This window comes from Copadichromis virginalis, linkage group LG17, assembly GCF_057382275.1.
Source record: "Copadichromis virginalis isolate Kocher_CV1m ecotype Utaka linkage group LG17, C_Virginalis_male_GT1.1, whole genome shotgun sequence".
Classification (NCBI taxonomy): domain Eukaryota; kingdom Metazoa; phylum Chordata; class Actinopteri; order Cichliformes; family Cichlidae; genus Copadichromis; species Copadichromis virginalis.
This window is the reverse complement of record NC_140634.1, coordinates 15,110,613-15,136,488: the sequence shown is the minus strand read 5'-3', so window position 1 is coordinate 15,136,488 and position 25,876 is coordinate 15,110,613. Positions and strand designations below refer to the sequence as shown.

The 25,876-nt window shown below is 40.5% G+C and overlaps 1 protein-coding gene across 1 annotated transcript; it reads left to right on the top strand.

The window, feature by feature from the left end:
* The first annotated feature begins 1,056 nt into the window (after positions 1–1,056).
* LOC146689136 (uncharacterized) lies at positions 1,057–1,674 on the top strand. Its single transcript, XM_085437570.1, has one exon. It carries the CDS (start codon positions 1,057–1,059, stop codon positions 1,672–1,674), a length of 618 nt encoding a protein of 205 aa, XP_085293696.1.
* The last annotated feature ends 24,202 nt before the right edge of the window (positions 1,675–25,876 follow it).

Sequence of the window (25,876 nt, the reverse complement as noted above, 5' to 3'; positions counted from 1 at the left end):
TTCCAAGTAGAGCTTCAAAAAATGAAAGACAAAGAAATGGTAGTGAGACAAAACATTTTTTGGAGAATGTATTATTGAAAACTAAGCTTAAACTCAAACAGGCTGTTTTACAGCTGATCAAAAGTTTTGGACTACACCTCCAGACCCCTTTTGGTCCAAAATAGTGATGTTATTCTCCTGGAAGAAGTCCCTTGTCCGGCGAGCATTGTGTACTGTAGCGTTGTCCTGTTGAAAAACCCAGATATTACCAGACAGATGAGGGCCCTCAGTCATGAGTGATCCTCTCTGCAACATCTGGGCATAGCCAGTGGCCGTTTGATGCCCCTGCATCTCCTGAAGCTTCATTGTTCCATTGAAGGAAAAAGCCCCCCAGACCATTATGGCGCCCCCTCCACTGTGGCGCGTAGAAAACATCTGAGGTGGGATCTGCTTGTCATGCCAGTAACGTTGGAAACCATCAGGACCATCAAGGTGAATTTTTTTCTCATCAGAGAATAAAACTTTCTTCCACCTTTCAATGTCCCATGTTTGGTGCTCTCTTGCAAAGTCCAAACGGTCAGTTCTGTGACCGTTTGGAAGCCTTTGAAGATGTTGGTTTGTTTTTGAAGCCCTTCAGTCTCAGATGCCGTCTGATAGTTATGGGGCTGCAGTCGGCGCCAATAACTGCCTTAATTTGGGTGGAGGATAGTCCAGTGTCTTGACAGACAGCCAAATGGATCCTCTGGATCAGTGTTGGTGAAATTGTTGGGGGTCTTCCACTTGACTTTTTTGTTCCATAATCCTCGGGATCATGTAAGAAATTCTAAAGAACTGTTATTCTGCCCCTCTGTTACTGCTTTATTGGGTTTCTTAGGCTGGCGCATTTCTCGGGTTTCCCAATAGTAGGCAGTATTACCCCTTCTTTCCTTAGCTCTTGGTGAAGGCAGTCGTACCTTTCTCCTCTCCTCCTTCCCCTTATCTTCCCTGCTTAGCCTCTTGTGTCCTTGTCTTGTCTCGTGTGTATTACTTTCCCTGGAACACTCTCTCGCAGTCTGTTTCTAAGCCTAAAAGAGAATTATGGATTTGATCAACTGGTCTCTGAATGCTATTGACACCCTTTTCTCAACGAGAAGCCTGGGCTCGGGAGAGCCCGAGTGCCCTGGAGGTACTTTCCCTGCCGGATACACGATGGACGGGTGGCAGACATGGAGGGTTGTATGCCTGGCGGGACTGTTGATCGAGGACGCTGAAGATATCTACCTATTTGGAACCATGATAACAGGGTTCTTGCTGATCGGAGCTGGCTTCGCCCTGGCTTATCGGAGAATTAAGAAAGTGGAACCGGCTGTTCAAACCCCCCCCCCAAGGCTGCCCGCTGGAATTGAATCGATGGGACGAGGCGCAACTTCTCCGAATGGGCTCATTGAATGTAGCATGGTTAAGACCTTGGGGAAGCTAACGGCTGCCGTGAATGCTCAGGATAACACCTCTGAGCATATATTGGATTACATCAAGAGCAACACCTCTGGGCGAAAGTTGGATTACATTGTGGAACAGCTCACTGCAGTTGTGAGTTCTCAGAATCGGCTCTCTGAGCACAAGAATGACAAGACCACAGATCGCAAGTTTGATAACATCATGGAAAAGCTCGCGGCTCTCCAACGGGAGATTGAGAGGCCAGTGTTGGAGTGTTAAAGAACAGCTCTGAAATTCTCATGAGTTGCTCGCATAAAACAAAAATCACCATTTATTGCGGCTACCCCTTCGGCGCCAGCTGTGGGCTCAAGGCTGGAGTCGAACAAAAACTCCCTGATACCGACTGTGTTTAGACTGTTCCTTCCCACTCAAGGCCACCTGGGTTGGCTGGTAGACTGTTTACTTAGCCTGGCAGGGCGAAGGACACTGTCTCAGCTGGACTGTGGACACACACACACACACTGATACACACTCATCCCCCCCTCCCTTTCCAAATGCCTTCGATGCTTGTCCCCTCCCAGGGAAGATGGCGGTCGACTGGTGCAGCGCAGACATGCTGCAGGACCGGTGCGCTGTCTACACCGGCTTTCTCTTACCCTTTACCCACCCCTGTTGCTTGTCTTGTGTTTCATGGTGTATTGATAGTCATGTGCTTTTTGTGCTGAGGTGTTTTTTTCTGTTATCAAACTGTTCTCCCACTAGGAGCTCAGTCTGAGTGGAGTTTTTTCTCCTCCTCTCACCTCATGTTATGTATATATATTTTTTTTCCCTATCAGCCTACCTCTCTGACATGTTTTCTCAATGTGTTGTTTGTGTTTAGTTTGGTCAGAAGGTTCCTTTTTAAGTGCGCATGCGCCATTAGCGCGCTGCCTACTGTAACCCTAATTTCCTTCAGGATTAATAAAGTATTCTGATTCTGATTCAGTTTGTGGCTTCTTCTTTAGTTATTTTGTGTGCACTAACTGCTCCCTTTGGTGATGTGTTGTAAGCAGCAGGAAAAGATCATGCAGGCAGTGTGAGAAAATGCCTGGAGCAGAAAACAAGCTGCACAATTTTAAGCCCAGTTTACATCGTTGGGGAGTTTGTTCAGCCATAATCTGTAAGTAATCAATGTGTAGCTTTATTTTCTGTAAGATTTGTTACTTTCCTGTTACTTAAAAGGGTATTTGAACGTATAAGGAAAGATGTTTATGGTGAATGTAAAGCACAAGGAAAGCTATGTTGCTAACTTCTGTTTTTGTTTACAAAATATGTCGATACTGATGCTTACGTATTATTTTACTGTATGTTCACAGTCTTACAAATTAAAAGACAAAAAGACACAAAGGCAAAGCGATGCGTCCTGTCGTTCCTGGAACCATCTCCTCTTATCTTTAGCTCGCTGCATAGGTTGAATAGCCATACATTCAACTGAGGGCAGCAGAACTGTCTTACTGCATCTCACCTCAACACTGCGAGAGACCCTGCTTATGCAGTTCAACAACCCGACCACACTTAAAAAGGGAACGTTTTTTTTTTTGCCTTTGCCATCAGAACATCATGACAGTGTGACTACCTGACGGAAAATGACAATTAATCCATATTTTTTTACAGGTGAAAACTCCAGGGGAAATGGATTCACAGAAGAAGAAGACAGTCTTTGGGGATAATCATAGATCAGCATCGGACCTCATGATCCTGATGGGAAAAAAAGCCGGGTTTCCCAATGCAGTAATGCGTTTGTGTGTGGGAAAAACTGTACTGGCAGATTTCCTTTTTACAAAAGAGACAAAGAAAGACATAAAGCAGGGGAGGAAAAGAATCAGGTTCATGAACAATTCCACTCAATAAATAATACAAATCTTGCATATTCATGGTTACAGGATGAAAGGGGACATGCTGGTGTGTGGGTGTCAGCCAGAGGGCAGCCTGAAAGAGTCTGACATCAACAATGCTGCTTCTTTGAAAGGATCTTTTTTGCCTGCTGGCCTGAGTGAAGAGGGGTTGGACATGTGTTACAGAACTGGTACTTCCATTGGTTGTGACCCATAGTGCCGCCAGTGCTCACAAAGGCAACATTCACACACAGTTGGACCAATACTGTATAATGAAAATGTTTTAAAACTTTGACTACAGCATAGCAAGTTACTATAGTTAATTTTATGAATTTAATTTTATTGTTTTGGTTGTTATTTGTTTAAACGATGTTAACTACATATTGAAGTTAAACAAAATGGTTATTCTGATAAATGATCATGTTATGTGTGAGACAAATTGTCATTCGAGATGACAGAGAAAACTGAATTAAACAAACCAACCAGGATTATACAGCATGATCACACTGGCATAGAATGAAAGAAAACTGATTGCTTAAAAATACACACATGAGGTAATCAGGGAGATGGAACACACCGGGAGAGATGGAAACAAAACTAAACAACAAACACAGGGAAAAGACTAACAAAATAAATCAGGAAGCAGCAAAACACGGAATGGTGACATAAAGGAATTAATACAAATCAACAAAAGTCAAGCACATCAACTAGATAATCATGATATTAAGAACAGAGAGAAAACACACATTGGTAATCTATGGAAAAACTAGATATATCAAATACTAATGGAAACACAATCTAAGCAAAAGTATAATATCAGATAAACTCAAAACTGAAACTGAAACTACAACAAATCAAGTCAAACAGAGAATAACAGAAGTGAAAGTCCCAAACTGAAAATGCTGGGTCCAAAACCTGACATCATGACACAAATAAAGTAAGGCAAACATTCGGATTGTAACTGTTCCCTCAGAAAACCAGAATACTGAATTAACAAAGACCAAAGTTTGACAGTCATGTATGACTCATGTGGTTTTGGTTAGACATCTTAGAATAAGACAGACAGTTTACTAGTTTACCCTAATTTTATATAATCTTTTCCAGGTAGTTATCCACCAAAAAAAATATCCTACTTTCCCATACAACTCATTTAAAAAGACTGATATGGTTCAGTTAATTATGCAAGCCTTGCAGAGTTACTTAGCTGCCAAACTTCTATGGAGGAGAATAGGTTTCAAATGTGTTGGAACTTAAACCTTTTCCTACAGATAGGTCAGGCTCCAGCCAACGACCCTACTTTGGATAAGCAGAAGAAAATTGATGGATAGATGGATTTTAGCTTTCTACAATGTTGGAAGTAAAGTTGCGAAAGGCTGTAGCTTAACCCTAAACATGGCCTTTACCTAAAGTAACTAAGAAGATTAATTTTCTAAATGTAATCAAAGAATAACCAGTCCCACACAGTACACAACCCTTAGTTTCCTGGGTGAAGGTCACATCCCAGACTTGAATCCATGATGATTCTGATCTTTGTTGGAATTACATTCTTACTTACTGATGTTGTGGCAGTTGGAATTTTTGCCTTGTACATATTGCATATTGGATGTTGTATCTCATTTCGGGTATAATGTGTCTTTAGTTTTTAGCTTTTCATTAAAACTGAGGTAATATAATAAATAATAAAATAACAATAATAAAAAACTAATTTGCTATAGTGAGAAGTACACACTGCTGCTTTTGATTGTTTTTCACAGCTTTTTTTTAATTATAAAGGACAGAGCAGAGCCAGGTGAGCCTTCATTTGATTATTTTAAGATATGACATTTCTAAGTGACATTTAAAAAGTCAGTCACATAATTGACATTAAGGAAAAGGTGGTGGCAGACCTCTAATAAGAAAATATGCACTTAATAGCCCACACATACAAACAGCATGGCATAGGCAGGTCATGATAATTAACCCTTTTAATCAAAACTAAGCTCTTATTTTATCACCCCATAATTGCACTCTCCTGGTCCTCATTATGAGTAATTAATCATATTTGAACACAGGACTGCTGTAAGTTATGACAAGAAATGATAATTCATTTAGATCTGAAAAAACATAGCCAACCACTAAGCTCCTCATGAGTACCTTCCTCGTTATTATCATCATTAACATTTTCTAAACTGGCATAAGCACCACTTTTGCCATCAGATTTAGAGGAATCATTATCACGTCTCCATCATCTTTGGTTGTTTTCAAAATCATCACCTTCAGCATGGTTGTAATTATAGTCATCATTGTCATTATGACAGCTTTTATTATCAGCATTGTCAGCTTCATAAACATTATCACCTTGAACAACAAAATGATAAACAGTGTCACCACAGCCACTAAATCATCACCATCATCATCATCATCATCATCATCATCATCACAATTACCATACTGTATTATCATCTTCAATGTAACATTATCACTGTCATCTTCACAGTTAATCTTGGTTTCTAATTTATTGTTTTGTCACATTATTATTATTGTCAACATTTTTAATTTGGTCCTCATCTCTGCTATTTTCCATCACCCTGCACCAGAATAGCAGGTAACAATGTCAGTATAGGATTACCTTTTCAAGTAAGATACAGTACAAGTGTTTCGATCCAATATGCTATCAAAGATTGTAAAATTCATGGACTGTAACAGTACTTCTGAGTTTTTTCATGAATGGTCCAGGTGTACATAAGTTACATGACTCATATTCCTGCCAGGGGGTTTCAAAATGTTCCACTGATTTACAAGTGTTGATGACGTCCCAAAATATGCTGCATGTGATAATAAACGCAGTGAAGACTGCTGGTAAACATAAACATACATACTATCCAAACATTAAACATTCCACAACACATGATGTAACAGGTTTAACTTGGTTGTTAGTCATAATATCTCTGTGTAAGAAAGTTTTTGTACACTGAATGACTCAGACAGCTCACATTTGAAAACATTTATGGTAGAAGCAGACTATTGAATCGCTCCCTGCAGATATCTTAAACATATGCATTGAGGAGGGATGCATAAACATCCACCCTAAGCCTACAGGTGGATGCTGAGGTTGTGAATGGAGATAAAAGAGCAACTGCACTGATGAGGGAGAGATGGAGAATTCTGCAACTTAAACTAATTCAGAGGATGTGCATGAAACAGAATGTGAGGAGAGGTATGAGCTTCCCGCCCAAAGAAGATTTCAGGCTTTGCTCCATTTGGTTAAAAAGAAAAAGTCAGGATACATAGTTTGACTTTTGTTTTCAAAGTCCCGAATCCTAATAAATAGTCATGTGAGCCAGTCTGCGATCAACAGCGAGTATCCTCATTGACAGATTCACTGTCTCCTGAGAGTCAATGCCTCAGTAAGACAGCTAGCATTTCTGCTTCATTACCAACACAAAACCTGCCATTTTAATCATATGGTGAAAAATTGCACGTTGTCTCATCTTATTTTAAGCCTCTGGCATTCCATTTCACTTAATGCATTCGCCACATTGTTACATATTTTTGGTCCCCAAAGTAAAGGCCACTTCTCCTGATCTCAAGATTTAATAAAAACTTGCTGAGATGTACACATGTATTCAAAAAGGTCTGCCCTAATGAACACCTTGCTGTGCATCTACAAATGAAGATGCTTATTTCTATAAGGAGACCTAGCCACAGCCAGCGGCTGCTTCATCACTTATTAAACAGTTTCACTGCTGATCTCTGAGATGAAAGCAGACAACCTCAGAGACTCAGCTGCAGCTGGCTCATTCACTGCTCATCTTGAATCAATAGAAAAGTTCTTCAACTTTTGACTCAAGTACAATTCAATAGCGGGTATTGATGCTGAAAGAGTCAACAAAGCAAATGCCAAGAGAAGAGAGCAAAGTTTTGGCCTGGGAGGAGCCCTAGTGCTCATGTCCTAAAGTGAGACCTGCTTCATATTCATACTCATCTTTTTATGCCTTCACTCCTCTTTCTGAATAATGAATACAGATACAGTTTGGGTACCAGGTTTAAATAATACATAAATGCTGTCTGAACACTGAAACTAGAACGATGACCCTGTGAATCTTTACAGCTCGTCTGAAAGAGTGGAAGAAAGAAACTTAGCTTTCTTTGAGTAGTGACCTCATCAACCTCACTGTTATTGACATGCAAAAGTTGTGGCTTGGCTAAAAACTTTAGACCTTTTCCTTTGGCAGTTGTCCTTTTGTTACTTTTAAACCAATAGGCACACATTTAATTGTATTATCAGATGACCTGGAGACGTGTCATACACTCAGAGTTTTCGACAGATTTACTACAGGTTCTGTTGTCAGCCAAAAAGAAACCCCTTTTCTGCAAAAGATATGACCTTGGGTCACTGCCATTTGTGTATTTTTCTGTTACACGATGTAGTCCTGAAGACATTTACTTTGGCACAAATGACCACAGTTTGGAGTACTTTGGTAGGTGTCTATCTAAATGTATGTATAACCCTAGATGTAGCCATAAAACATAAAACAGGTGTGTATGTAGTTTTATACCAAAGGAAAGGTGAATTTAAACTTTACACTGTATATATAAAATAAATAAATAAATAAATAAAAAGTTTAAGCCACATTAAGAATTCCATTGGTTTCTCGATGGCACATTATGGAGCCTCAACTTTAGCATTCTGGCATTTAGCATTCTTTTTTTTTTTTGAACCACAAAAGAGCATTTAAGATTTGGAAGAGCAAAAAAACCCCCAAAACCAAAGAACCCATCCTTCACAAGAGAGAGGGAGACCATTTGCCATATGACACGTCAATGAGTGTGTATATTCTAAATGCTAGAATTTAACTCATCAAAACTGTAGCCCAAACATTTGGAACAACCTGTACTGCACAGTAAGTCATATTATTATTGATTGCATTTGACATTAACTTACTCCAAAAGGCACCAAAAACAATGGAGAGATCTATTTCAGTAACTCACATTAGCAAAGGTCAGCTAATGGCTACAGTGTGTTATCAGTCAGGACACCAACACCCTTAACTTTAAGCCTCAAAACTATCCAGTTAATTCTAACATCATATACTTCTTATAAAGGGGGAAACTATCCGTAGACAACTGTACCATTTTTGTACCAGGTTGTAAACATGAACTTCTGTAAGGACTGAGTCTTATGTTATTTCTAAGCCCTGAAGGTTGTTGCTTGGTTGGTTGTTGCTTGGGTCAAGCATAGGATAGAGGGGACAGTGGACGTACCCCAGTTTTCATGCTTTTTGCCTACGTCTAAAATTCTTACTTTTACTTGTATTTGGTTGCTTCCCATTTAAAGTATCCTTATCAGGTGTGTAAACTTTTTTTGAATAGGCTGGTCAAGAATTTATTAACATTACAAATGGCCTCTATCTAATCCTTGTTGTACCTTAAGACAGGAAGTCAAAATTGAAATGTTCTTTTCTTTAGTCCCTACTATAATAGGCCACAAAATACTAGGGGTGCAACGATACACAAAATTCACGGTTCGGTTCGGTTCGATACTTTGGTGTCACGGTTCGATATTATTTTGATACAAAAAAAATGTTCATGCCTTTTTAATTTGCCATTTATTAAAATTATAAATATATATTTTAACTCAAAAGTACAGTTTTTAAATTTAACCCTAACCCTTGTGCGTGTTTTTTATTTTGACAGCGAATGCGCACCACTTATGTGCAGCCCTGGTTATTTAGCTCGTCATATTGCAGCCACAGAAATTCTTTTGTCCATGAAACCATAAAGCTGCACTTTCTTTTTGCCTTATAGTCTGATTTGTCATAACTTCTCCGTTTTGTGGTAAGCTTTTCTTTGGCTGTCACTTCTTCACCCTGACCTGTCTTATTTGGCTCAGCAGAACTAAAATATATATTTGTCTGTGAAGGTTCTCAGTCATCCAGGTCATCGTAGTCAAATATATATCCTGCTGCTTTTACACACGCACTCACATAAGCTCAGCGATTCTCTGCGCGATCAACCTCTCACATGTTTAAGCTTGCTGCGGGGGATTTCACTTGTCATGTTTGCATAGTAAGCTAACGATTAATAAGACGATGTCAGAGGAATTGGTGCACAAATTATCATCACTCACAGATCAGTGCTGTCGCTCTCTATACACAGTTCGCACGATTGCAAAGTGAAAGCAAAAAAACAAGCGCAAATTCAAACGAGATTTCAATATGTCACATATTGACAGTGGCTCACCGATGCCAATGACATAATTACCCAGCTACATTTCTGAAAGAATGCAAAAGCATTGACATATATTTTTCCTTCCTACAATAGCCCGACGGGCAGGGAAGAGATAGATTTTGGTAGCCCGACTGAAAAAAATCGCTAGCCCCAGGACGTCGGGCTAGCGATATTGCAAGCCCTGTATCTGATTGAGGAATCACTCATCTTTGGAAAAGAGAGTTTATTACAGAGAAATGTCTCTTTCCAAAATAAAAGCTATACTATCCGCTTCTTCTGGGCTATATTCTCAGCAGTATAAGGAGAATCATGTGCTAACAGCTGTCTAAATGACTCGGCTAAAGTTAGTAGCATGCTTACTTGTTTTTGTCTGCTTCCACTTGTCTTTGCACTAGGATGATGTCGGCGTAAATGTGCAGTCATATTCGTTGTGTTCCCACTAGTGATTTCAGGTTAATCTTGAAATGACCTTAACGCCACAACACGGCAAATCTCCGTTAACGAGCTACCGCCGATCGCCCGTGCATGGGGCTAGACGGCCAACACGTTAACGAGCTAACTGCTGTGGAGCAGGGAAATTATTTTACTGCTATTGTTAAATAATCATCATTATTACCATTGCATTAATAATATAATCTGTAGTTTAGGCCAGACGAGGCCATTTGAATTACTAGGTTATTCAAATTGATCATTGCTTTAACAATGTAACAGATAGCTTTAAGATGGCCTTAAGATGTTTATGATAATGTTAACTTTGTATTCCAGGTGCAGTTCTAACTATTTTATACACAATGCATATCTGTGCTTATTTGAGTTGATGTTCAGGTTCATTAATGGTCTAAAGCTTCACCTAGTGAGAGTGTCTAGATGATCCATGCTGAGGGAAAACTAGAACATAGAAGGAATTGCAATACATGCTTACACAACAGTTCATTTTAATATCTTTTATATGTTCATATTCTTGTATTAAGCTTTTAGTAGGGGTTCTTGATTAAAACATTTATTTAGTAGAGGACACATACATAGTTTCAGTTGTTACATATCAGAGCGGCTTCTGTCTCTCTGTCTGGTTAGAGGTCAGGAGCTAGTCGCGAGGTGAAACAGGGTGCAATTGTGGTTAGCACACAGACACACACACACACACACACACACTCAGTTAGAGAATCATTTATAGGTGAAAGTTTAATCATGTTTTGCTTGGGGTTGCAAAAAGAGCAGTTTGTCGCAGAACTGCTGCTGAGGTGTCAGGATGACAAGCGAGCATCCGGCAGTGACAGGAAGCACCTGTTATGAAGATAGAAGACAATTGTTCTTTTAAACGGTGTCAAAAGTCATTGTGGTTTTGATTTGATCTATGTATAAAATGTATCTGTGACGTTGAAGGGGCGTCATTAAATTTAAGCCCTGACGGTATAAATATCTGTTTATGCTTTGATTAAGTTGAAGATCAATTGCTGTTTCTAGTGATCTTCCCACGTGTGAATTAAAAATCATTGTTTGACCAAGAGCTTCTGGACCAAGGGTGGTTTGTACTCTCCTTCCTCAATTTTGAACCTTAACACTGCGCTAACACACTAGCTCCCACCCATGTAATTGAGCATTGCGTGGCACATCCAACATACTGTTTTACTTTAGTCCATGACTCGCTTACCTTCAGGGTCATACGTCACATGAAAACCAAAATAATTCCAAACGCCAGATCTGAATGAGGGTGGGGGAGGTCCATGTTGCAAGGAGAGCTTAACTTCTGTCTTGCTAGCTTGCCCTGCGCTCTTCCTTCTGACTATGCTGTCTGTGTTGAGCGCTCAGTGGATCTGCGCTCGACAGTGCAGCCTAGGCGGAGTAGTCGAACGCAGATTCACTGAGCGCTCAACACAGACAGCATCGTCAGAAGGAAAGTTGATAAAATAAATTACAAATGTTGTATTGTTCGATACATATGCGTACCGAACCGAAAGCACTGTATCGAACGGTTCAATATCGATACGAATATCGTTGCACCCCTACAAAATACATAAATAAATACTGTGTTATGTTAATTTTAAACAATGTCAGAGGGAATAAAATAATGTTGCTCTGTCTTTGTGGCGTGTATCAAACATTGGCAACAAACATCATTGCAACTTCACTGGAAGAAACCAGTTCTTATATCTCTCATTTTGTCAGTAAGTCTACTCCAGAATCGATTCTGCAGCCCTCTGCCTGTAAACAGCCTTGAGCTACTTTACATGCAGTATTTATTTCCACAGATTAATTGCTTGTTGTGTGTAAACCTCCAAAACTATGAAAACCTTTTAGCATAACGACATTATGCTTTTAGAATAGAATTAGAATAGAATTCAACTTTATTGTCATTGCACATGCACAGGTACAGGGCAACGAAATGCAGTTTGCATCCATCCAGAAGTGCTTTAGTGATTTTTTTTTGCCTATTATTGCTTTGAACAATGATCTCTTTGGTAATGAAGGGTACCCTTGCATTAGTTTTTTTCTTTCTAAAAAAAGATATATAACAACATCCAGCAGTTTTGGTGTGAAGAAAGCATTCAAGTTCAAAAAGAAACACTGCATATATTCAAAATATCATCCATCTGAACAAAATTCAGAAGGTGTTTGTCTTTTATGTTAGATTTAGTTTTAAGTTTGCCAAAATATTAATAATACCATACAAATATATCGAAAACATTAGCTAGCCGAAAAATGTGGACCATAACATGTAATTATTTGTATCTATTTTTTTTTTTAGCTGAACATCCATTGTATAAAATCAGTTTAAAAATACTATCACTGACTATCAACTTATTTAATATCCTTTTTACCCACATTGTTCTGTGCATAGAAGGATTCACATATTGCACCTACACCTGAATTCTCAATACAGTGGGCTCAGTGTTGACCCAAACAGCCTGAAGTCAGCAGTCAGAGCAAGAATGCTACCCTCAAGGATATATACAAGGGAGAACACTACAGAATCAATACTGTTGACAGGAACCTCTCCTACTTTTTGACTATTTTAATAAAAGCGTGCAAGGGCAACTTTTATTAAAAAGCATGTCTGTGTGTTTGTGTGGACATCAGTGGGAATTTCTTTAGGTCGGGAAGCGGGTAGCTAGAATGAAGCTAATGAAATTAGTCTGGAATTAAAGTGTGCTCACTGAGCTCATTGGGAAGCTAATTTAATCAGAGGTCCTTGGAAGCAATGTTGAGCCCTGGATAAATCAGCCTGTCTCAGGTGCTTAATAAAGAAGTTGCAGTACAACTGACTGAATGCCAGGTAATGACATGTGCTGATCACATGTCAGAAAAGCAAAACAATTTCTATTAAAGCCTTTACCAGCTCAATACTTTGGTCTTTAATTGTTTCTCTCATTTAATTGTTGATTTATTACTTAACATATTATATAGTGTAGTATGAACGGCTATGGGGGAAGTCTTTATCAGTAAAAGCTGTAAAACCTATAAAAATACAGTTAAGTCTAATGATTTTTACCCTCTTTCATATTTTCCAAAGCTATCCAGCAGGCAGGATTGGAGCCATTACCAGCCTGATTCTTGCCATTGCCTTTTTTGCATATTACTTAGTTTTTATTCACCTAAGTAAATACTGATTAACAACCTTTCAGACAAGGAAAACCATATTATTTCTCTTAATTCCACAAAGATGATCAGAGTATGATTGTATAGATAATTCCTGTAGTTTTGTTTTTAAGCACACTACTAAATGTATATGATATGTGTTTTGAGCTTATCTTGTTGGTTTTATTGGCCATGAGTACCATTCACAGACAGTTGCAATTGCAGCATTGTAATTTGGTGAAATATATATTCTAAGGCCCCCTCCTCAGCTCACAAATGGTCGTTTCCTTTTCTCATAAATATCCTCCTTGACTCCCTGTTCACATTAATGTTCCTCCCTGTCCAGGATGTACACATCCTCATCACTGAATGAATGGACAATGGCCTGCAGGTATGACTAGACTGTGGAATCCTGACCTAACAACATTGTTTGGTTTTCATAATGTATAATTCACAAGGATTCTCTTGGCACTTAACCTTAACCTGACATACACTATATTACTAGGATTGTGCCAGGAGACCCAATCATTGGGATGGACCAATTTGTGGTGTAGTAGGTGTTGTTTTGGGGTTTGAAAGCCAGAGATACGGTGTTTTGAAAAAAAAATGGATCTCAGGTGATCTGATAATCCTGACACATAAGAGATCATCACAGGTTTTTGCACTGGCAGCGCTTGTCCTTCTTTCCCGGATCACCTGGAGCAGTCTTCTGGCACCTTTCCAGATTTTCAGCTTTGTCCAGCTGGGATAGCCACATTTATCCAGGTCTTCTGAGAATTTTAGTTTTAGTTGACAATTGACAGTGCTACAGAAAAGATGAAACGATGTTTCATGGTTCTGGGTCATTTATTTTACTTCCCTTGTCTCGCTACCTACCTTTAGTTCAGGTGTGTTTAGTTCCCCCAGCCGTATCATTTCCCATGAGCCTTCAGTGTGTCTATGTATTGAAAGCCTCAGTTTGCCTTATTTCTTTGTAGTGCCGTCTTCTATTCTTTGTGTTTTTGCTGGGAGTTAGATTCTGTTGTTTTATATGTTGTTGTAGTTTGTTTTGTTCTTTTCTGGATTTTTTTTGACTGCCTTTCATTAAAGGTGAGCCTTTCATTGAATGCCTGATTGAGTCTCATTTGAGCCATCAGTCATCCTCACATGACAAGAAGGAATGAAAGTGACAGGAGGAATGGATAGAAGATTTGCATTTACACTTGACTGAAGATGCTGAAGTGTGCAAAAAATCAGGTAGGAGGACAAAGAGAGCGATAGAAAATAAAAGAAAGCAAGTTGGATGAAGAAAGAAAAGAAACAGAAACATAAAGACAAAAAGAGGCGAAATAGAGGACATCTGTCATTAGCTGCAGGGTCTGAGTCAATGCCAACAATGAGGTCAGAGCAGCCTGCTGGATACAAACACTGACCATGTTACAGCAGGACGATGCATTTCAGCAGATTTAAACATTTTAACAGAGACGCATTCAGAATGGAATTGAAATAGAAATTTGTCCTAGTTCCCATATAGCTTTTGTTTCTAACAAATGATGTAAAAAAAAAAATTGTGCTGCAGAAAAACTGAAGACATAAACAGAAAACAGTGAAGATTTACAGACTCTCAGCTCTGCAACTGAAAACAAATTCACAGCATTATCACAGAAAAACACTCCATCGCACCCATCATACAGTACTTGACAGAACCTTTCTCTATCACATACACACATGTACACAAATCCTGGTATTATGACTTGAGTTAATGATGCATTACATGCATTACATGCTGCATTTCCTCCATCTTAGCTGTGACTTTTAAGATACCCACTTTTTATCTCACTTGCAAGAACCGAAGTTCCGCTAAAAAGTTGAGGCTGCTGTGCAGATTCACAACAAAACTGCTTTTACCTTTGTTTGTTGTAAATGCCAGAAGTCAATTCTTGACGATTCTTGATGAATTTCTTCAACAACAAAAACATAGTTCTTAATAATCACGTGAAAGTAAGATTCCATTTTTCTTATTTTAGAACTTTGTATCTGTAGTAGGATCAGATCCTCTTTCAGCTCAGAACTGACAAACCCTGGCTCTGGAATGTGACATTAGAGACTATTTTTCCAAGGGCACTGGAGGAGTATAGGGGTAATAAGTTGGACACAATCTGCAAACTGACCACTGTACACTGCTATACCCTGCACGCACGGTAACCTGAATGTTATCAGAGCCTTTTGTATTTGTGGTGTAAATGGCAATGATGTGTTTTGTGGAAGAAGTCAAACTGGTGTAAGAAAAGGAATCGTTATTCTTTAGTATATCTTGCTAAAGGGATACAGAGCCTTTGCTTTTTTAAATAATTCAAACTATTCACTGACAGAGCTTCCATACCACGATGATGCTGTGAATAAGTGATCAATAAGGGAACAACATGTGGATTTTCTAGATCTAGAAATGTGTCTCTTTAAGATGTCCTTTTAATGACATTGATTTTAGGTCAGTGCAATTAATTCACTTTCATTTAAGTGATAACTGAGACCATTTTCAATTAATATTAGTAGCGCAAAGCAAATCAAGTGATCCGTAAATGAGCACCTAACGACATACCTGCGTATGCCAATAACAGCTGTTCTCTGCACCATGCAGTGTGAAGTTTCATTGCACTTGACAGCAGCAATATACCACAGATAAGACTGTCAAAACAAAAATCAAACGGCACAGCAGAAGGTGAAACACTTATCTCTCAAAGTGGATCTTTGTACATTGTGCTGTAGAATTGTTTCTGTGTAACAAAGACGTTAACTTAGTCAACTACCTGAAAACATATCACAAACTGCAGCATAATGAATATATAAAGATAAAGTAAAAGAATGCCGCTGTTGGTAAGGTGAATTGTTCAAAGTAGAGATGGCACGATACCACTTTTTTATGTCCGATACCGATACCGATATCATAAATTTGGATATCTGCCGATACCGATATGAATCCGATATAGTGTTTTTTAATCAACAAAACTGTTTTTTAAAATATCTTGCTGCATTTTGCAAGTCTGCAAGTTCATACTCAAGTTTAAAACAACAACTACACTAAAGCTATTCTGTTATACCTGTATACAAAAAAAATATTTCATAGTTCAGCAATACTGATCAATCTAATAAACTTAGACCTACACCATCCTCCCTATTCTGGTATTTTAAAGAGTACTTAGCGTAAATATTAAGCAACCTAACTAATAGGGTTCCAACTCCCAGCAACAACAAACATAAATAAATAAAAAATAAGGAACCACCCCTCACGCGCCACCTCATGATGCTTAATCGACGTAATCAACCTTAATTTGATGCAGTGTGAAAAAAAATGCACAGAAATCAATTATTTTTCAAGAAATATTAAATAGATTCAACATCTTTCTTCAACAAAATTGCAGACTGCACAGATGGTACCTTCCCAAAGTAAAAAGTACTATAGCTTACTAGGGTATATATTAGACTTAATAGTCACTATATACAGTAATTGACTTCTATTCATTTTACATCAAATTAAAACTTTGGGTGTCAGATAATTATTTATTAAAAGCTAGACATTTTAAATGAGAATAAGAAAGAAAAGTATGTCTTTGTGCCCCCTTTTCCCTGTTAATGCCCTATCGGCCCCCCTGGCTAAACTTTGCTAGATCCGCCCCTGCACAGTTACCAGCGTCAGCTACGTAGAAAAAGATCCTCGAGTAGAAAGTAATAATAAATAAATTCTAACAACAGCTGATCAAGCTTAAACGTGCTGCTGTTGTTCAGCCGCTGGTTTCCTCTTTCTGGTGCAAAGTGGGCCAAAAACAAACAAGAGAGACAGAAAAGCCGATCAGCTGATCATTTAAGCAGTTTCACGATTGAAGTAGCAGCCGGAGAGCGAGAGGCAGTCGCTTGTTAAGCTTAACGTGGGAATGCTTTACAAACATTCAGAGATGGACTTACACACTTGCTTTACTTCTCTCGGGGATAACTTTGTCGGAGATGAAATGCCAGGTTGCTAGCGAAGCTCCACATGCTATCCAGACCACCGACAGGTCTGGCATGCCACAGCCGCTCTATCACGTGATGCATACTGCTCCGACTGCTAACGTTCTGAGGTGAGTTACGGCGTGTTGCAAGTTTTGCGAGGTGCTTTCGTGATATTTAATTTTCTCCGATATCCGATCCAGTAATTTAGGTCAGTATCGGACCGATACCGATACGTAATATCGGATCGGTATCGGTCCATCTCTAGTTCAAAGTCAACTTACACATTCACAAAAATAGTGAGTCAGCATATGTATCAATACTAAATCACAGACCAATAAGGATAATGAAGGCAGACAAATGATAAACATACTGTTCAAAACATTATTAGTTACCCTCTTGCATAATTATTTTTAAAAGCGGCAATAACACTGCAGGGAAAATATAGAGGGATCTCGAAATTGTGGAGGACTTTGCTTCAAATGAATACATGGAGATAAACAAAAACCCTATTTATCTGCAAATATGCTTTAATAAACAGGAATGCAGCACAATGCATGCGGCACAAGTCCAGTGTATTTGTAAAGGGGTTGCTACTTTAAAAGGCTGTATTTTGTTGAAAAAGGACATCTTCAACAATGGTACTGTGTCAAAGCTGATGTCTTTCTTTACATTTCTATTCTGAGGTCCAATAGCACAATATTTTTTTTTCAGTCATACATAATACTTGTTTATTATCAGAATTCCTGTTAGGATGCCTGGGTCGTTGACCCAGAGTTTTGAGTTTATTATATTATTTATCATTTCTAGTCTTTGGTTTCTTTGTTAGAGTTCTGTCTCATGGTTTATGTTTCTGTGTTCTCTAGTTGCGCTGTCTCCCCTGTCAGCTGTATCCCCTTGTCAAGTTCGTGACTCTGTGTTATGTTTCCTGTTTTACTGTCTGTCTCATATGCGTCTGGTTTTGCTTCCTTTGTCTCGTTAGGCCTGATTTGCCCCAGCTGTGTTTCCCTCCTGTTACCCATTCCCTGATTGCTCCCTCTGTGTATTTTAGCCCTGTGTTTCTGTGTGTCTGTGTTGCGATCTACCCTCATCTTGCTGTGTGTTCTGTCTGTCTGTGTAAGTTTATTTTGGATTCTCAGTTTTGTTACTTTTTGAGTTTAGCATTAAAGCTGTTTTGAAGTACACGCTTGCCTCTGAGCGTCTGCACTTTGGGTCCTCCATACCACCACTCCTGCCTGCACACAGCCCTAACCTGACAATTCCTGCATTTGTCCAAAACCATAATCTTTGCCAAATTCCTCCCGAATTACAGTTTTGCCACCGTACACTACCACAGTAGATTTTAAATTAATCAGAAAGTGATTGAAATGCAAATTTGAACCTTTTTAAAATTAATTTTACCAAATGTTTCCATTAACTAGGAATTACATTAAGGAATTTTAATACAGACACTTGAAATTAATTGGACAGTTGACTGACTGACAAGCAGTTTTGTGACAAGATGAGGGTTGTATATTTGTTATTTAATGACAAATGAAGTAGACAGAAGTTGATTTGTAGTAATAAATTTGTATTTTATATAGCTTTTTTCTATAAATATGAATACGAGTGCCAAAAAACCCCAGTTAGAAGTTATCAACAATATATGCAAAAACACCCAAACGCCATAAAATACAACTCAAATGGAGGATAGAATTGTTTAAACTGGTAAAGACAAAAACTCTTAAAATATCTAATCATGTCAAGAACAGGCTGGGAGGCAGGTGCTCATTGTCAAGGTCTACAATCAAAATAAACCTTCATGGATGTAAATACAGAATTTTTTAATTCTATTTAACAACAGGAAAGCCTGATTAGACTAAAGCACAAAAATATTTAAAATTCTTTGGATGGATAAAACCAAGATTTACTTGTACCAGAATGGGAGGAGAGTGTGGAGCAGTAGTTCTGAAGCATCATCTAGCCAAAAACATTCAGTCAGTGTTATCGGGCATGTATGGCTCCAAGTGGAACTGGGCCACGTGTGATTACTGATAATGTGACTGCTGGTAGAAGAAGCAGAATGAAGTTGGAAGTGTACAAGACTATACAAATATACTATACACAGTGCAAATGAATAATGACCCAAAGCAAGCTGCAAAAGCAACCCAAGAGTCTCAAGGCAAAGAAATGGGATATTCTTCAGTGGTTAAATCAATCAGTGAGCTCACTCCAGCAGAGCATGCTTTTCAGACCCTAAGTGCCACAAAAGACCACAAATAAACAGCAACTGGGCTGTAATGCCCCTAACAAAGCATCTAAACATAAGAAGCACAGCATTTGGTGGTCGCTTCAGGCTGTCACTCATTGCAAAGCATTTTCATCCATGTATTACAAACAATTCTCATATTTAAAATTATGTATTTACCCAGTTGTATAAGAATACATACATGTGAAGGAAAATAATATTTTAGGAGAAATAATGACATCTGCTGTGTCCCTGCTTCACTATAACAATGTATAATGATTAAAATGCTTTGTTTTTTTCACACGCTGGTCAGTCTGAATGAAACTTCACACACATCATCACAGAAATATTAACATCTGCATGTCATCTATCTGTTAAAGAAAAGATTTCCCAAGTGATTTTCATGTTTATCATCACCCTGCAAATGTGATGTTATGTTCTCTGTTTGCATTTCTTTCATGTGTCATGCTCAACGTACGTCCATATTTAACTTGACAGTCACCAAAATTTGTATCAGTGACAGAATTTAGTTTGAATCTCCACAAAATGCAGAATGAAGAATTTTAAAAAGTGCCACAGACTTGTATATGTAATGCTTGATAAACACAGCTAATTGAAGCTGTACTGGTGTTGTATGTTGGCACAAACCAGTTCCTAGAGACAATGTTCCATTTTTTTTATCACCAATGCGTAAGACTTTGTCTGAGACAAAGAAAATTAGAGACATATTTTTTTTAGCATTCCACTGACAATATAAAAGTCGTTACACTTAATCCCTCTAAGGCACCACAAGCACATAAAGCCATATGGTCTGGCTGTGTACATGTGAATCTCAAGTACACATGTGTGGCTCTATATGTGTGCCATGAGATCCATCAGATTATCGTCACCTGTGGTTCTGCTGCCTTAAAGCGCTGTCTGCCACCAATTACAACTCCCTGGTTACCCATAAACCTCCCAGCATAAAAGGACAAGTAGAGATTGTTTCTTTATAGGGAGCCAATGAGAGAAATGAATCTTTCTCATTCTCTCCCACTTTTATCCATCCCAGGCCTTATAATATCAGGCAGGTTTCACAGATTTCATTTGACCTTCAAGTGATATAAATGGTAAATGGCCTGCATTTGTATAGCAGGCCATTTGTATAGCGCTTTTCTAGTCCATAGGACCCCAAAGCACTTTACACTACATTCAGTCATTCACCCATCCACACACACATTCACACACTGGTGATGGCAAGCTACATTGTAGCCACAGCTGCCCTGGGGCGCACTGACAGAGGCGAGGCTGCCGGACACAGGCGCCACCGGGCCCTCTGACCACCACCAGTAGGCAAACATGGGGTTAGTATCTTGCCCAAGGATATTTGGCATGCAGCCAGGAGGCAGCCTGGGATCGAACCACCGACCTTCTGATTAGTGGCTGACCTGCTCTGCCACCTGAGCTACAGCCACCCCAAGGGGTTTGATAGAGCGTCATATTGGGACTCTGTAACTTTTGGTGTGGTTGAACAAGTGGCGCACCGCAGGCTAGGATGGTGCCTTACAACAGATTAGGTGTTAAAGTTTCTTACCATAACTACTACCATCGCCTACTCTGTAAACCACATGAACCACAGCAGGCTAGGTGCTCGAGGCTAAAAAAGCAACCTCCAAAAAATGTCCTGTGTGGAATACTAAGAAACAAACAACAGAAAAAATGGAGAAAAAAACCTCAAGGTTGTGCTAATACATGTTTTTGAAAGTAAGTGTGGATGTTGTGGAAATTGTATAAATCAATGAATTCCATGAGACCACCATTAAAACAGCACCTACTAACAAATACCTAGAGTATTTGTTACTGCTGTTCTGTAGTTCCCAGTCTGACTGTGATGCTGAGATTAGGACTGTGGGCTCCAGATCATGTGGTGCGTGAACTCCTTGCTCACGCTGTTGTTTTAGGCTTGTATAATTTCATCTATATGATTCGATCTCTGGCTGCTCCAGTATGCATGCCAAATGTTCTTGGGCAACATACTAACTCCAAGTTGCTCTCAGAGTGTGACTGAAGCATAAAAAGGACAAAGGACTTAGGCTGCATTTACATAGATGACAAAGGTCTTCAAGACAGAGTGAGTATAGTGCTACTGGTGATGATGATTTCTTTGCTGAAATCCTGTTAAAGACATAAGAATAAATACAGTACAATCAATATACTGCACATAGTTTCTCATAGTTGTCTCTTATGTATTGGGTTACTTAAGGGAAAGTGAGATTATTATCAGAATATTGAAATATGGATTTTTTAGCAGAGGCCCCAGTCCCCGAGATCTTCAACGCACACCTCCGGCAGAGCTTCAACAGCATTCCGAGGGAGACTGGGGACATTGAGTCCGAATGGACCATGTTCAGCGTCTCCATTGCCGAAGCTGCTGCATTGAGCTGCGGCCGCAAGGTGGTGGGTGCCTGCCGTGGTGGTAATCCCCGAACCAAATGGTGGACACCAGGGGTGAAGGGAGCCACCAGGCTGAAGAAGGAGTCCTATCGGGCTTGGTTAGCCTGTGGGACTCCGGAGGCAGCCGACAGGTATCGACAGGCCAAGCGGAATGCGGCTCGGGCAGTGGCTGAAGCAAAAACTCAGGTGTGGGAGGAGTTCGGAGAGGCCATGGAAAAAGACTTTCAGACTGCCTCGAAGAGATTCTGGCAAACCGTCAGACGTCTCAGGAGGGGAAAGCGGTGCTCTACCTGCACTGTGTATAGTGCTGGCGGAGCGCTGCTGACGTCGACTGAGAAAATTGTCAGGCGGTGGAAGGAATACTTCGAGGACCTCCTTAATCCCACTGACACGTCTTCCGAGGAGGAAGCAGAGTCTGGGGATGAGGGGAATGACCCGCCAATTTCCGGGGGCGAGGTCACTGAGGCAGTTAAACAACTCCTTGGTGGCAGAGCCCCTGGTGTTGACGAGGTCCGCCCTGAGTTCCTGAAGGCTCTGGACGTTGTAGGGCTGTCCTGGTTGACACGCCTCTGCAATGTTGCGTGGAGATCAGGGGCAGTACCTGTGGACTGGCAGACCGGGGTGGTGGTCCCCATCTTTAAGAAAGGGGACCGGAGGGTGTGTTCCAACTACAGGGGGATCACACTCCTCAGCCTCCCTGGGAAAGTCTATGCCAGGGTGCTGGAAAGGAGAGTTCGTCCGTTAGTCGAACCTCGGATACAGGAGGAACAATGCGGTTTTCGTCCTGGTCGCGGAACACTGGACCAGCTCTTTATCCTCTCCAGGATACTTGAGGGTGCATGGGAGTTTGCCCAACCAGTCTACATGTGTTTTGTGGACTTGGAGAAGGCATTCGACCGTGTCCCTCGGGGTGTCCTGTGGGAGGTGTTGCGGGAATATGGGGTGTCTGGCCCATTGCTACGGGCCATTCGATCCCTATACAACCGTTGCAAGAGCTTGGTTCGCATTGCCGGCAATAAGTCGGACTCGTTCCCGGTGGGTGATGGGCTTCGCCAGGGCTGCCCTTTGTCTCCGGTTCTGTTCATAATTTTTATGGACAGGATTTCTAGGCACAGCCAAGTGGCGGAGGGCTTTCGCTTTGGTGGCCTCAGAATCTCATCTCTGATTTTTGCAGATGATGTGGTTCTGTTGGCTTCATCGGGTGAAGGCCTCCAGCTCGCACTGGAACGGTTCGCAGCCGAGTGTGAAGCAGCGGGAATGAGGATCAGCACCTCCAAATCTGAGGCCATGGTTCTCAGCCGGAAAAGGGTGGAGTGCCCACTCCGGGTCGGGGATGAGTTCCTGCCCCAAGTGGAGGAGTTCAAGTATCTCGGGGTCTTGTTCGCGAGTGATGGGAGAAGGGAGCCGGAGATCGACAGACGGATTGGGGCTGCAGCTGCAGTAATGCGGACTCTGCACCAGTCCGTCGTGGTGAAGAGGGAGCTGAGTGTAAAAGCGAAGCTCTCAATTTACTGGTCGATCTACGTCCCTACCCTCACCTATGGCCACGAGCTGTGGGTAGTGACCGAAAGAACGAGATCGCGGATACAAGCGGCAGAAATGAGCTTCCTCCGAAGGGTGGCTGGCCTCTCCCTTAGAGATAGGGTGAGAAGTTCGGCCATCCGGGAGGGGCTCAGAGTAGAGCAGCTGCTGCTCCACATCGAAAGGAGCCAGCTGAGGTGGTTCGGGCATCTGACAAGGATGCCCCCTGGGCGCCTCCTGGGTGAGGTGTTCCAGGCATGTCCCACCGGGAGGAGGCCCCGGGGCAGACCCAGGACACGCTGGAGAGATTATATCTCTCGGCTGGCCTGGGAACGCCTTGGTATTCCCCCGGACAAGCTGGAGGAGGTGGCTGGGGAGAGGGAGGTCTGGGCCTCTTTGCTTAGGCTGCTGCCCCCGCGCGACCCGGCCCCGGACAAAGCGGATGAAGATGGATGGATGGATTTTTTTTTTATTGTATCCAGTATTTGGGAATTATAGACTTACTTTTAGAAAAAAATGTGTTATTCAGCAACCTGGGTCTGTAAAACAATACCATCCATCCATTCATTCTCTTCAGCATATCCTTGTCAGGGTCGCGGGCGGTGGGGGTAGCTATCCCTGCTACCATAGGGCGAGACGCAGGGTACACCCTGCGCAGGTCTACCAACAATACCATTTGATTTAAAACAAACAACAAATAAAGAAACATGAAGAATGTATACAGGCAACTAGACTCTCAAGAATAAAATCTGTTGTCAAGCTGGACATGTAGAAAGCAAGTATACTACACTACCTCTGAAGAAAACATTAGCCAAACTTAGCTAACACTAAAATTAAATATGCAGTATTGAAACAATGGCCTTAGCTAATGAGTTAGCTGAAACAAATAGTTAATTAAGCATACAACCTACCTCTATAGCTCCATATTTATGGTTTTTTGGCCAAACTTATAACTGCTGGTGGCTGTGACATTTTAAAATTAAGAGGACTCGAGTGGTTATGTGAAAATATTCATATAAGATATCTAGTGGATTTATCAGTGTGGGAAAACTATAGAGTATTTGTTGGACAATTACAAGTCTTAATGCAGTTTCTTCTGTTTCTTCTATCCAAGTCTTATTTTTCCTTAATAGTATTTAAAAGAAAGGACAATAAAAACAACCTTGACCTTATTTGTACCCTCTGCAAATCTGAAGCTGAACGATCTTCCCAAAAACATAATTTGGCAAAACATTTTAGTATGACCATCAGAAGTAAAGTCATGTGAGTTTCATGTTCCTTCTTTTCTTATGTTTAAATAAAATCATTTGACTGCTGATGGGTGTACTCTACCTTTAGTTTTTTCATTAGAGGTGGAAGCGTGTTGTTACCAGATGAGCAGCTTTAATGTCTGGCATGCCTGGATTTTTAGCCACCAATGTATGGCACTGTTAGTGCCCCCCCCCCACTCCACCCCTACAGAACTGTTAAAATGTTTAGACATTCAGCTGCTATTTTGCAGAAGGTATTTTTCCAGCTTAATTTGACACAGAGTGATCCATCAGTGCTTGAATCGTATTTTAGAGAAGTGATAACACTGTTGGTCAATCTGCCTCTGGCTCCTTCAGGTGATGTCAGCGAGAAAGAACAGAAGGGGAACAAAGAGAGCTCGAAAGACAGTGTGGTAGTACAGGTGGTGGCAGACAGAGACATAGATGAGAAGAAGCACATTGGTATTCACGGCTGGCTTCAGCTCACCCATCCATCCCCGTCTCATATTCTTTACATCACATTTGCCCTTCAGCGCAGCAAATATGTCACACACAGCTGGTAGAAACTACATGCGTGCTTGAAGGGTAGCTGGCACAGTCCATCACATGCACATGTCTCTGAGTGAGTGCAATCACATGCCGTCTCCCCCAGCTGAGATAAAAACAAGCCTTTTTTAATTGCTACATGGGAGAATCAGATGTTTTATTTTTATTTTACCATGTAGTTATGTGCATCATTAGAACTTTAGGTCAGAAGTCCAATGCATTATTGATGGATTACGAGAAGAATAAAATAATTTGACCATAAACTGTGTCATACAATTACTGCTAATTCTTGAACATTTTTAGGGGTCTTCCATATTACTCTTTAATTCTCTACTGCAAGGGTGGGCAACTCCAGGCCTCGAGGGCCGGTGTCCCTGCAGGTTTTAGATGTGTCCTTGAACCAACACAGCTGATTTAAATGGCTAAATTAGCTCCTCAGCATGTCCTGAAGTTCTCCAGAGGCTGGTAACGAACTAATCATGTGATTCAGGTGTGTTGACCCAATGTGAGATCTAAAACCTGCAGGACACCGGCCCTCGAGGCCTGGAATTGCCCACCCCTGCTCTACTGGGTAGAGTACCTTGATGTCGGAGTTCTTTTAACCAAACAATAAGATACATTGAAAAGTATCTTTAAAAATCGAAGCATTTACCCAAATAACAGAAGAACTTACATGAGAATCAGCATACAGTAACTGTACAACTAACTGTATAAATACAACATCCAGTTTCATTAGTAGTTATGATGTAATTAGTAAAGTTAGGAAACCATTAAATTAGACATTGCATTAGTAATATGTATGTTTAACTGTACTGTATAAAACTGTTTCTCACTAAACCGTCAAATATTTGTTAATGAAGAAAGGATTGTAGTGTATGTAA

What these genes read in the sequence shown, in the direction of transcription:
- LOC146689136 (XM_085437570.1), top strand. Translation starts at nt 1,057, where the DNA reads ATGGATTTGATCAACTGGTCTCTGAATGCTATTGACACCCTTTTCTCA.